Raw genomic sequence first — 13,785 nt, forward strand, 5'->3', positions numbered from 1 at the left:
ATTTTCCGAATCAACAATATGACCTAAGTGTTTCGATAAAGGAATAATATTCCTGTAACTTGGCACCTCTGAACACGAAGGTGTACAAAATTACTTTTTTAATGCAGAGCCAAGATAGCACTTACATCTAGAAATAAATACCTGTTAAATCAAGAATAATATAATATTGATGGCCAATGTTTGAAACTGTAATAAAGATAAAGGAGTATAATATGAATCCCCAGCCTCAGTGGTTGCAGGATAAATTCCTCACAGGGGCAATTCAATGGTCATGGGTTCAAGTTTCATGGAAGTAGGATTTTCCCGCTCAGGGCATTGGTGAACATGACAGAATTAAGAGTAAGGGAACAAATGATAGGTGAATGTGTACGGAAAGAAGAAACAACACTTTAGATCATTGAAATAATCCTTAATCCAATACATGATAAATTACCTTGGCTCCTGGAGGCTGAAGTCCAACAGTTCGAGTGACTTTGTTGAAGTAAAACAAAGACGGGTGCAGCGAGAGGAAATGAGAAAGGCGGCCATATTCAGACTGAAATGTGTCTTTCCACGTAGAACCACACGTAAGCTCTGACAGCTTGGAACAGAGATCCACCAAGCTCATGGTGCCTGTAAAGTAAAAACAGTACTTATAACAAAGTTTCACAAGAAGTGAGTCAACTTTAATTATGATTCAAGCTAATAAAAACGTTCTCCTAAAATATGTATCATCATAAAAAATATCATAAGCTTGATATACACTCTAATCTGTACATCATATGAACTCAGATTGACTTGGCGATTTCATAGTCATCCCTTATGGATAAAAATTTGGGAGAGCAAATTATAGACATAAAGCCATTCTTTGTGTCAATAATTCTAATGCATTTTACCAGTTTTTTTTATCATAAAATCTCAAAAAATTGATCGCACAGCATGACAACTGTTGTGAACCATCACTTTGTTGTAAATTGTGTAATGTGTGAATTAATACACATGAAAAGTTTCGAGGCTTGGACACACGAAGTCTATGCTGAATAAGGATGGGAAATCAACCTAGTTTACAAAGATTGCTGAAAGGAGGTATGGAAGTTCACTGTTATGGTTGAAAACATTTAGTTTGTAAATTGGCGGTTCTACTGTATTCCAATAGTATGAATAGTACCAGAAGGAGCAATGTAATTCCCTCGCTGCAGAATGTCCCTCAGCAGGGTTGCTGGAACTGGTAGTTCCTTGTCTTCCTTTTCTTTTACCACGCTGGTATCCTCAGATTTTGGCTGATCCAGGGCCTCATTTTCTCCATTAACACAGCTACCATTTACCTTGTCCCCCTAAAAATTAAGAATGATAGTTAAATAGAATATAAAGCACGTGAAAGAGCTAAATATTTCTTTCAAACTTGTAGAGTACATAGTTTCCTTCGTCAAGAAATTAAAATCTATAATTGCAGGTTGTGCCTACCACAAGGGACCATGAAATTTCACAGATAGGTTTTTTGTACATTTCTTAGAAGAGCAGTTAAGTTGTTGTTTTGATATTAAAAGCTGTAATAAACAAATGTTTAATTTTTTTTTGACATTGCTACTCATCTATAAATATAAGAGAAGATTTCTGTTTGTCTGTCCACTATGCCTTTCCGTATGGCTGCATGGATTGCAACCAAAGTTAGTATGTACGTAGGTGCTCTCAAACTCCATACTGCTACTTTCAGTTGCGTCTAACACGTCGTTCTCTTATTACCAAACCTTGAACGTGTGCTCAGCGCCACCTAGCACCTATCCCTCACCCTCTGCTTACTTTCCCACCTTCCGATAACATCCCCATCCAATCTGCCACGTTTGTATATCTTTGTGCATGCTGTGTGTGAGGGGAAGGCTGATTTGGCAACGTTTCCAATACTGCAACTTTTCTCGCAACTTCACCATTCACAGGTAAATGGCCCACTAAAAACCTTACTGTCTTTTTAACCATACATTGTAACAAATCATGTTTTCTCTTATGTTCTTTCATAATTTCCCATTGAGAGGTCAATATGACCATGTATTCCAAGGTCTAAGTTTTCCCTTCTCTGGTTACTATCGAGCAATGCCAGGTGACCAGCTAGTCTTTAATAAAATGAAATTTACTAAGAGTTACAGATTCAATGAAATTTTCTAAAAGATGATGAATCTGTTTTATATCAATGTAGATTGCAAAATCATTATTTCCATAATATTTCCTGAAATAAATATCATAATAACATTTCTGAAAATAAATTGTGCTTTGTAGCACAGATTGCATGCACAATGACGCTAAGTAGGTATAAAAAGTATCGCCAAAATTAACTCAATTAATGGATGCCCCCTTGGGGATAAGAATTTGATGACCAGGGGTGATGAACTGTTCCATGAACTCACCTTCCCCACACCATTCTTCCCAGCATGAACGGAACTCGCCTCCCCCGTTATACCTCCCCTAATTCCTTCCCCCTTCTCCATCCTGCATATACACCACTGGCTTTGGTTTTTTAAAGTAAGTACCTTATGATGATGCACTGGCGTGGATACTAGAAGTACCGAATTAAACTATGGATTCAAACTAAGTTACTTATGTTGAATCTAAAAACCTTATACATTTCACATCAATAATTTTAATATTGACCAGTTTCATTCCAGTTTGCATCACAGTGTGCGACATCGTCAGGTGCAAACACAGGAAAAGCATTGCCTCGTATACACCGAGACAGTATGGGTGGAAGGCTGGTCAAAGTGGGGGAGCTAGGGTATGGCAGTCCTTAAGTCATACTAAGTCACAAAATGGGAGACACACAAAGTTAAAAAATGGGAGGTGGGAGATTAAGGTTGACCAGGAGAGCTGTGGAGGGATTGGGAAGCCAGGAAGGAGGGTATGGTGCCCTGAGTAACACAATGTCAGAAAGTGGGAGGGGGGGTAGATTCAGAGGATCAGGGTTCACACTCTAACTAAATTATAAAATTCACGGTTTCTTCCTGTTTTCCACGGTTTAAATGTTATCAAATTCACGGTTTGTAGATGAGGCATTTTAGGCAGAATTATTGATCACGTATCAATCATCGGCCGCACGTTAACTAAAAATGTAACTAACGCAACAGATGCCTAGAATGCAAACGTAGCAATGAAAGTGCTATCTCTTATGATGTCACCTATCGTTCGCAAAATTCAGGTCCGGCTAAAAGGTGTGAGTGGGAAAATGGAGTGAGCAGGGTGGCAGGGAAGTGAAGAAGTGCCTGACTTTTTGCCAGGGTTATTATATTCCAATCGTAGGCCTAAGGTCAATGTGCTGTCATGGCACACACGGACCAATTAATATTTGCGCTTCGAATACACGTGTGCAGATAAATGCGTGAACAGTATCTGCACGTAAATCGGCCTTGAAACATGATCGAAGCATCGATTTTTCTTTTAATCTGTCTATCATAGTTCTACAATCAAGTTTGAGAGATTTCTAAGGTTTTATGACGAAATTCACAGCTTTTCCAGGTTTTTTCACGGTAGACTAAATTCACGGCTTATTCACGGTTTTAAAGTTTTCACGGTTGAGTGCGAACCCTGGAGGATGGATAGAGGCCACAGATGGTGGGAGGGGAATCAGATAGGAAAAGAACACCATTGAGCAAAATCCCTTAACTGTGATTTAAAATTTCCATGGACTCTATTCATCTAGCTTGGATCCCTCCTCCTCCACATGGAGGATCTCCAGTTCAAAAACCATAATCAAAACCACAAAAAAAACACAATAAAAGAAGAAAAACAAGAGTAAATTATACCATGCAACCTTTTCATGGACTATTTTCATAATATTAAGAAGGATATATTATTACGGAGCCCATTAATGGATTTCCTCAGCCATGTCCATCTTCCTTTAGCATTGCCCAGCAAAGAGCCCGCACAAATTCACAAATATATACATAATTATTACTGGTGATAGGTTAGTGTGCATTAGCCTCGCACATGTAAGAGACATCAAGACAAAGTTCAAGTGGTTGAGTATTTATAAGCTTCATGTCAGTTAAAACTCAATGAGACTTTCGGCAAAAGGAATACGTTCAGCATGTAGATGCCAAAACTGTGAGTCCCAATTCTTCAAGTTGAACAGGTTTCTTGCCAGCATTGCTTCAATTGGTTGCAATTAATAGCATTTTCCTTCTCTTGTGCATTTCTTTCTGCAGTTGATCCACAAAATCATTTTTAGAAGTTTATTCACTAACCCATTTACGGCCAAAGTTGCAAAAACGCAACATTAATGAGAAATGCAAAAAAATTGTTTCAATTGAATTTTATTCAAATAGAATTCTCCTTGATTGCCTGGAACAAAAAACTGACTTGATTGCCTTCAAAAATATGATTTGCAAATAATGATGAGGGATTGTTATTTTTGAAACATGCTTCATGTTCTTTTACTTGCATTTTGAATTTCCTTCCCGCTTGTCCAATGTATATTTTTTGGCACGCATCACAAGTGAGTTTATATACACCACTTTTTTGCAATAGGTCTGTCTAACTTGTCTTTGGTGTGGCTATCCTCACACCTCAAACTATCCATAGTTACTTACATCATTATTTCAAAACATATACATTGAGTCCTCTTTTAACGTCACTTGCCGTTCAGGAAAAATGTGACGTTAATCGAAACATAATATCCCATAACCATAAGAAACAATGTAAAAAGTGAATATCGGCTCCTAGACCTCACACTTCCTACGCGAAAAAATTTCAGCGTATCATATCTGGGGCATTTTTTACGAAGGGAATGCCAAACTATGGCATAAATACGAGTTCCTGTCTTCATCGACGACAATGGCAACAGAGACGGAAATCCTTCTCCATTTTTGTATCTTCCCGCATTTGCTTTTCGGCTTCCCTATGGTGGTCGCCCGGGCGAGCGTCGCCTGGGCATCATCATCGCTGAAACATCGTCGCAGTTACAGGAACCAAAATTATTGTGAACATGGTGAAAAAAATGACGACAAAAATTCCGAGTTCTACACGGAAAAATGCCTTGAAATCACTTTTTAGGTTCCTGAAAACCATTACGTCAAGTAAAACTTTGCGCACCTACCAAAGAATTCATTTTGGAGAAAATTTGCTAAAACAGTAATCGCAATTAACAATAAACACACCGTTTTACACTTTGTATAGACTGACTGTATTACCGCTCACAAAACGAACAACCTGCAATGCCTGCTGCTTTGCCTTTTTTCTCGCACGAAATTTAAAAGACTTGACGTTATTGTGAAGCGAAGGTGCGATAAATGAATGATGATCTCAAAATTATCGTGACGTTATCGCGAAATGACACTAAACGGTGTGACGTGGGATTCACTGTACTTTTGTGTATGACTTGATTTCATGGGTGGCTTTAATGGTTAGCTACATACCTGTCCAGAGAGATTCCATTGTCCCAGACAGCTGACGTCTCGCACATAAGCGTGATAATGTCCACCATGAGCATTTCCCTTGTGGACCACAACAGAAAACAGCTTGTACACGTTACTGCAGGGCATATCTTCACCATTTCCACTGCTATCGGCATCACTTGAGTCACAGAAAGGAGTGAGATCCAATCTTATAGGGAAAGAGAATTTGGAAGTATCTTTAAACCTCTCCCCTTTGGTGGGGTTATAGCTGAAGCGGAGCAGAGACAGAGTAAGAATTGGAGGCAGACGACGAAGTTTAGTTCGCTAGAAAAGAGAAGAAGATTTTATGAGTTATGAGAGTGATTTGGAAAACTCTCAGCCAAGCTGCCAATGCTGGGCATTTATACTATTATTGAACAGATATGAGTAAGGCTTTGCAGCTCAGGAAACTCGAAATCGGTCCGCGGTTCAGGAAAAACCAATTTCAACATCAGTGCATCGATTCAGTAACCAATTTTTCCTGATGAGCAGGTCTATGCTTCTGAACCATTATTTGGCAAGGTCCTGCACAAAATTCAATTCTTGAGAAAAATTTTGTCATAGCTAATATGTGCTTAAGCGATATTTTGTAACTAGTTTTTATCCCATTAATGTTTACTTGCAATTTATGTACAAATGAAAACAAAAAGGATGTCCATTACTTTTGAAAACAGCCTGAAAAATTGTTGTAAATTAGAGTCCGAGTTTCAGTTTGCCATAACTTTAAATTTTAACAGATATGAACAGGGGGAGTTATAGGAGAGGAAATGAATTGCCGAATAAAAAATATAGGGTGCCATTTAAAAAAGACATACCGCTATTCATATCTTTGTAAATAACAAAGCTACATGGAAGGCAATCATGCTGATTAATGCCCCCCTGACGGCTAATGAACATTTGCTTGACACATTTTTGAATTTGCATCTGGACAAAAAGTTATTTCGGGTGGTCAAGATAAATGGGACACCCTGTATTCAATCGTTTGAGAGCTAACTTTGTAGAAGTTGCTCACGGTTGAATTAAGTATACAGAAAAAATTGTCCTTGTGTTTAAAAATATTTGGTACAACCTGGACCAGTTACAAAAATTACCCTACAGATAAGATAATGACACAGGAGAGCTAACACTGATCGAGGTTTTACCAAATAAAGCAGTGTCTAATAGAAAAATTTATCAGCACGTGTATGCAATACTTCGCCACATTTCTGCTTAAAAACATAATTCTAAACAAAAACATCTAGACTGAAAATGTACATGGTAACACAGAAAAAAATGCCAAAAATCACCCCTATTTAGTTAATAGAACTATAAATATTTTATCAGCGCTTACTTTATCTGCATCCACTAGTTCACTACAGTGGCTGCAGAAGTATCGGTTGCTTCCAATCATCTTTTCCGGAATGAGATAAGTGGACTTCAGGCTACCTTCCAGAGCATTATGGCCAGAAACACTGATGGTGAGATCAAAGAAACTCTCCTCCCTCTCACTGACAAAGTTGCACTTCAAACACTCCACCTACAAAAAAACTCAAATCCATTAGTTAAAATGTCAAAGTACATATTTTTGTCTATCTACAGAATCATTTACACTTGATTACATATGGCTAATGCCAGATGCTCACAAATTCTTTTAGTGATTTCATTTTCGTTTGAAATATTTACAATCACTATTGATGTCAGGAAAATAATTTAAATTGATAAAAAGATTTTAAATACATAATATGTATCTTAATCTCTTAAGGAGTCTAGATGGAGGAATTCATGACGAGGGGAAACAACTCTACTATTAGTTGTGAAATCCAAATGAAGCTGCAGAAAGATTTTTAAAAATTAGCATACAGGAATGCTGATATGATGTGATTTGTCCTTCACAGCTGAGCCATGGCTTAAACTAGATGCCTTAACCAAGGCATCTAGGTCTTACACCCCTACATAGGAGTAGTTCACCACAGCCAAAATGGAACCAATGAAAATCTTTACAGCCTTGGAACCATCCACCATTCCCAAGCAATTGTGACCTCATTCCTAGTTTTCATCACTATTTTTCACTAACAATGAGTCTTCATTACGAGGAAAATGCATTCTAACAATGATGAGATGAAATAAATAGTTGAAAGAGGGCAAAAGGTGATTTTTTCCCCCACACATGCAGGCAGAGTGCTATCAACTTTCCAAACCTCAAGTAGGATGGAACATGAAACACTTTTGGCACTTTCTCTTCAATAAAATTTCAATAAAATGTCAATGACTCTGATGAATAGAAGTGTGAAAATGTTTTTCTCTCAGAATTTGGAGCATTTGCTTCATTTCACACGCATAACAATCAGTAGTTTAAGCATTCGCTCAGCTCTTGTCTCGGAAAGTATGAGCAAATGCTCACTCTAATGCTGGAGCATCAGCAAGTGTCAATTTTCAAACATTTCAAGTACGAATAAAAACAAGCAAATGCTTCAGAGGGTGAGAAAATGCTCAGAAATAAATGCATCCATTCCAGACTACATGCATCAAGGAAATGATGGAGGGGATTATGTATTTATCAAGTGTGACGCTTAATTGGAATGGAACCTGTTCTTATCAATTAGGCAGCAATTTTGAAGCATTTAAAGCCATGATTTTAGGAGAAATCCAGGAAAATATAAGTGGTGCACTTTAGTCAGAGAAACGTACGTCTGTCTAATATGCTTCCTATGCCTAGATTTCCAATACAGGAAGGAAAACTAGAGTAAATTATACCATGCAACCTTTTTATGGACGATTTTCCTAATATTAAGAAAGATATTATTACGGAGCCCAAAAATAGATTTCCTCAGCCATGTCCATCTTCCTTTAGCATTGCCCAGCAAAGAGCCCGAACAAATTCACAAATATATTCATAATTATTACTGGTGATAGGTTAGTGTGCATTAGCCTCGCACATGTAAGAGACATCAAGACAAAGTCCAAGTGGTTGAGTATTTACAAGCTTCATGTCAGTTAAAACTCAATGAGACTTTCGGCAAAAGAAATACGTTCAGCATGTAGATGCCAAAACTGTGAGTCCCAATTCTTCAAGTTGAATAGGTTTCTTGCCAGTATTGCTTAAATTGGTCGCAATTAATAGCATTTTCCTTCTCTTGTGCATTTCTTTCAGCAGTTGATCCACAAAATCATTTTTAGAAGTTTATTAACTAACCCATTTATGATGCACAAAGGTTAAGAAAACACTTAGCTGTTTCACAAAATAAAATATATTGCGACCGGTTTCGATACAGCATATCATCATCTGGCAATTACAAGTATCAGTACACAGAATTTATACCCTTGAAGGCGTTAGAGGGGTGGTAGAGTGGAGGTGGAGAAAGGGGGGAACTTCGGAGTACCCATTATTGGATGCAATTAGTTTGATTGTGTTTAGCTCCTTCATCCTGTTGTAATTCGACAATGGAATCAATCATAATCTGTGAAGCATACAATGTATTGCTGATAGTTTGTGAGAGAAGTGGTGTCTTGAATTGCGGTGTATTATTTAGTGGAGGGGGGAAGGGAAGGTAGGTTGGGGAAGTACGTCGCTGATGGGTCACTGCACGGTGTAGCCGAGGGTTGGTGTATGATGACGAAATACCGGGAGGGGTGTTTTATTTTGTGAAACAGCTAAGTGTTTTCTTAACCTTTGTGCATTATGAAGGAGTTTCACCATGTTACGCCAACCACCATCACATTTAACCCATTTATGGCCAAAGTTGTGAAAATGCAACATTATTGAGAAATGCAAAAAAATTGTTTCAATTGAATTTTATTCATATAGAATTTGCTTTATTCGATAAAAGTAAGTTTAAACTGATTTTCAGTGAGATTATAATGACATTTCATCTGTATTTCGATATTTATAAAAATACTCAAAATGTGTCAATTTTCAAGTCACCTGTAACGCAAGATAAATAATTTTTCCTAAGAATAACTATGTATTCCCTTTATTAAGTTTTTCATCCGTCCATATGAACGACGAAATTTCAATTAATAGGTTACAGCTTATATTTCGTCAGGAAGTCAACATTAAGCGAAAATTGGATCGGGAAAATAATGTTGCGTTTTCGCAACTTTTGGCCAAAAAGGTATCTATTGGCAGATATGCAACCCGCATTACCACCTATTGCCGCCTCGTAGGAATATGCCATTTTTAATTTCAGATATAATCCTACGCCTTTTTATGCCACTTATTTGATAGATATCGTTATATTTGATAATTAATATTCCTAAATATTATGTTTCCAATGAGATTCTGCATTATTTAACCTAAATCCAATATAAAATAGAGATGCATTACAGTTTGAAAGAAATGAGTCTAAGCAAATATTTTAACAGAAGATAACGTATTTTTCAGCTTTTAATTAACATTTTTATCACAACAGATTGAATTATAACAAATAATGACTGTTTATGAAATACATGAAAGCATTTCGGGTGCAATGGAACACAAAACTTTGAATATTCATTCCGAATTAATCCTTCCTTACTTCACAAATCAGCGATATCACCGACTTCCACAACAAGATGTTGGTCAAAAGAAGACAATAGGGCGTGAATCTGGTTCGGAAATCATTGAACCAAAACATATTTAGATTAATAAAAAATAATCTACACTTTTCAGACAATTCCTGTCTGGACAAAAATGACAGATTTTTAAATTATGACCTCAAATTGACGACTTGAATTAAAAATTATTACAATTAGGAATATTTGCGCATCATTTTTCAAATGATGAGCAAATGGTACCTTAATTTGGTCACTACAGTGCATAAATGTTATTTAGAAACGAGCCTTTTAGGTTTCGCTTTTAACTTTGGTGCTTACATTATTCAGACGGCTTTAGGGTTCAACCAGGCGATAGGAAATTACTTCAATCGAAAGTTAGAAAGTCTGGGAAGCAAGTGTTACTCTGGAATTTCACAAGGTTATCCCTGAACCCTCTAATCATCGTAAGTTTTTCGATAACTTCTTTTCATTTTGCAAACTATTTATTTATTTAGAAAAAGAAGTTTTTTGTTACTGGAGCCATCCATGAAAATGTAACGGACGAGTGCCTGACAGAATATAGTAAAACCATTGGCGTAAAACCGAGAGGAACATGAAAACAAACATTTGATAAAGCTGAAGGTCTTATTATTGTTCAAAGGAATGATAACTCGGTTGTTACTGTAAACAGCAATAAAAGTTCTGCGCATCCATTGGCCACAGGGTAAAGTTTCAGCAGAAAAAAGAAAATACTATTCCACAGCCTCGAGTTATCGGGGAGTACATATAGTAAATACATGGGAAGTGTGGACCTACTTGATAAGCAAATGCAAATTAGCACACTAGAATTCTGGGGAAATAAGGTCCTAGTTTATCAACTTACTGGACAGCGTTGGCACTAAAGCCTGGAAATTGTACGGGTTATGCAACGTAAGTAAATTTTACTGGTAGACTTCAAATCGTATCTAGCAGGGACGCATCTAAAAAGTAAAGTGAATGAGTCAGTAGATGACATACCCCTACACCATTCACGTCCATAAACATAGAAAAAGGTAGGCCATGTAATTCATCGCGGATTGGTGAAGCATGAAAGGACGAATTTGGCCAGAGAGTTCAAGAAAGTGAGACCAGAAGTAGCTGCCGAAACGACAGTGTAAAAGCCAAACCATATATGAATGTACAAAATGTTGTGTTCCATTGCACCCAAAATGCTTTCACGTATTTCATAAATTGTCATTAATTGTTGTAATTCAATCTTCAATGATAAAATTAATGTCAATGAAAAATGTGAAATAAATGCTTTTCTGAGAAAATATTCGCTTTGACTTATTTCTTTCAAACCGTAAAGCATGTCTATTTTATTGTGGATTTAGGTCAAATAATACATCATCTCATTGAAAACATAATATCTAAGGATTTCACTAATCCAATATGATGATATCTGTCAAATACGAGGCATAAAAATGGGTAGGATTATATCTGACAGGATAAACGGCATATTCCTACGAGACGGCAATATATGGTGATGCGGGTTGCATAACTGCACATAGATACCGGATTCGGCCAAAGTTGCGAAAATGAAACATTTATTTTTTACCATAAGCAAATTTTTTTGAAAGCCCATATTTTCAATTTACCTTATTTAGCATATTAATACGTAAAATGAAGTGAAAAAATTATATATTTTCAAGTATTTCTTTACTCGGCCGGTAATGGGTTAACGAACCATAAAAGACTTTCATCGTGGAGTTAAAATGAGTCATTTTTTCAAGACTCCTGGGAATTTGAGATGCTACAACGTATAGTTTTCTAGTGGCCCTTCAGAATAGAATCACCCAAAAATAAAGTGCAACAATTAAACAAACCTGGAATTATTTACCTTTTTTAGACTTTTCAGGCTCCTATTCCCACGTTATTTATAGCATCCTTTTTTGGGGACCTTTTCCCTGTGCTCATGTTGTTTTTAAAATACAAAAGAAGATAGTGAGACTGATGTGTAGTGCACCCCTTAGAGCTCCATGTCGCCCTCTTTTAAAAAAACTCTCCATTCTCCCAATTCCGTGTGTTTATATGTTGAGTGCAATCATCTGTGCTAAATGCAATTTTGGTTTGTGTGCTACCAACGATAGTATTCACGACCACTACACCTGAAACTCTAGCAATTTACATGTGAAGTTCATCAGAACCAGTAAAACCAGCCTTTCCCCCATAACATGGGACTCCTACTATATAACAAGCTTCCTAGAAACATTAAGAGCTTGGAAAAAATGTCTAGTTTTAAATTTAAGGTGAAGGAGTTCTTTTTGATACATTTATTTTATTCTATTGACGAATATTTAACTATGTAAATATGTTCTGTATGGGTAATGTTTATTATTATATCCTTAAATGTCTTCTTTTGTAACTAAACATTGACGTGCCGTACATCATTGAACATGTATGTACCAAGATCTTCAGGCAAATAAATACATATTATTATTATTATACAAACCACTTGTAAAGTGGATATGTATCTCCCCCCACCAGTTTGAAATTTGCACACGTGGTTGGCTGGCTCGCTGCTCCTAAAAGGTGAACTAGATGATGAAGATGAGTGACGAGACCTTTTCTGTGAGTCTACAGTCCGCTCTCAAAATGAGAGCATGTGTTGAAGTGGAAAGAGTACCTGTAAAAATCTTAGTGCGAATAAAACATTTGGCATGAATACTGGTGTAACCAAATTTATTACCGATATACTATTTCAGCTGCATCAGCTTCCTCCTCATCAATCGATTCATTAATTATTAAGACCAGGGTCGACAATCCATGGACTGTGTACAGGTCTTGAAGCAGTTTTAAGTGGCCCATAAAACTATTTGCAATCATAAATTTTACTGCTTTACAAGAAATGCTCATGAAAAGTATGTACTGCATAAGTTTAGTACAGCAATATTTAATAATAAAGATACCCTGAGAAGATTGCTATTAGCATCCCATGTAGCCATACCTCTTTTAGCTGACAGCATGCTTATGCAAAATTTTGCCGAACCCAGATATTGATAAAAAAAAAAGATGAACCATTTCTCACTCAAAATAAATGCAAATAACACCGGACCCCTAGCTTTCAATCCATACATAAGTACCCGACTAATGATGTGACGGCCACAGTAAAGTATAATTAGCATTAATAAGTAGTTTATTATACACTTAACAATGCCAGGATTCCCACTCCAACTACATCACAAAATTCATGGTTTTTTTTCAGGTTTTCACGGTCTAAATGTCATCAAATTCACGGTGTGTAGATAAGGCATTTTAGGCAGAAATATTGATCACCTAACAATCATCGGCCGCACGCTAACTAAAAATGTAACAAACGCAACTGATGCCTTGAATGCAAATGCAGCAATGAAAGTGCTATCTCTAATAACTTCACCTATCGTTAGCAAAATTCAGGTTCGGCTAAAGGGTGTGAGTGGGAAAATGGAGAGATCAGGGTGGCAGGGAAGTGAAGAAGTAACTGATTTTTTTGACAGAGTTACTATCTTCCAATCGCAGGCTTAAGGTCAATGTGCTGTCTTGGTACATGGACCAATTAATAATTGCGCTTTGAATACACGGGTGTAGATAAATGTGTGGACTGTATCTGCACGTGACTCCGCTTTGAAACATGATCGAAAGATAGATTTTTCTTTTAATCCGCTTATTGTAGCTCTACAAATAGGTTTGAGAGATTTCTAAGGTTTTACGACAAAATTCACCGCTATTTCCAGGTTTTTTCACAGTAGATGAAATTCACGGCTTATTCACGGTTTTAAGGTTTTCACGGTTGAGTGGGAACCCTGAATGCAGACAAGGCACTTGTGGCTAAGCAGGGAAATTTGTTCCTTTGTGAGTGTATCATGAGCAAAATATTAAG

At 36.9% G+C, this 13,785-nt stretch overlaps 1 protein-coding gene across 2 annotated transcripts in view; it reads right to left on the reverse strand.

Moving 5' to 3' along the window:
- The window catches only part of LOC124163377 (ubiquitin carboxyl-terminal hydrolase 40-like), a 62,245-nt gene that overhangs the window by 46,780 nt on the left and 1,680 nt on the right, over positions 1 to 13,785 (reverse strand). For both annotated transcript variants that reach the window (XR_006865761.1, XM_046540251.1), the window contains exons 4-7: positions 6,727 to 6,912; positions 5,379 to 5,681; positions 1,148 to 1,313; positions 434 to 612 (exon numbers count right to left, since the gene is read on the reverse strand). Coding sequence is in view for 1 of the 2 variants with exons in the window: in XM_046540251.1 (XP_046396207.1) it covers positions 434 to 612; positions 1,148 to 1,313; positions 5,379 to 5,681; positions 6,727 to 6,912 (834 nt within the window). In the remaining variant the exon portion in view is untranslated. The remainder of the gene's footprint in view (positions 1 to 433; positions 613 to 1,147; positions 1,314 to 5,378; positions 5,682 to 6,726; positions 6,913 to 13,785) is intronic.

Source organism: Ischnura elegans, chromosome 8 (genome assembly GCF_921293095.1).
Source record: "Ischnura elegans chromosome 8, ioIscEleg1.1, whole genome shotgun sequence".
Classification (NCBI taxonomy): domain Eukaryota; kingdom Metazoa; phylum Arthropoda; class Insecta; order Odonata; family Coenagrionidae; genus Ischnura; species Ischnura elegans.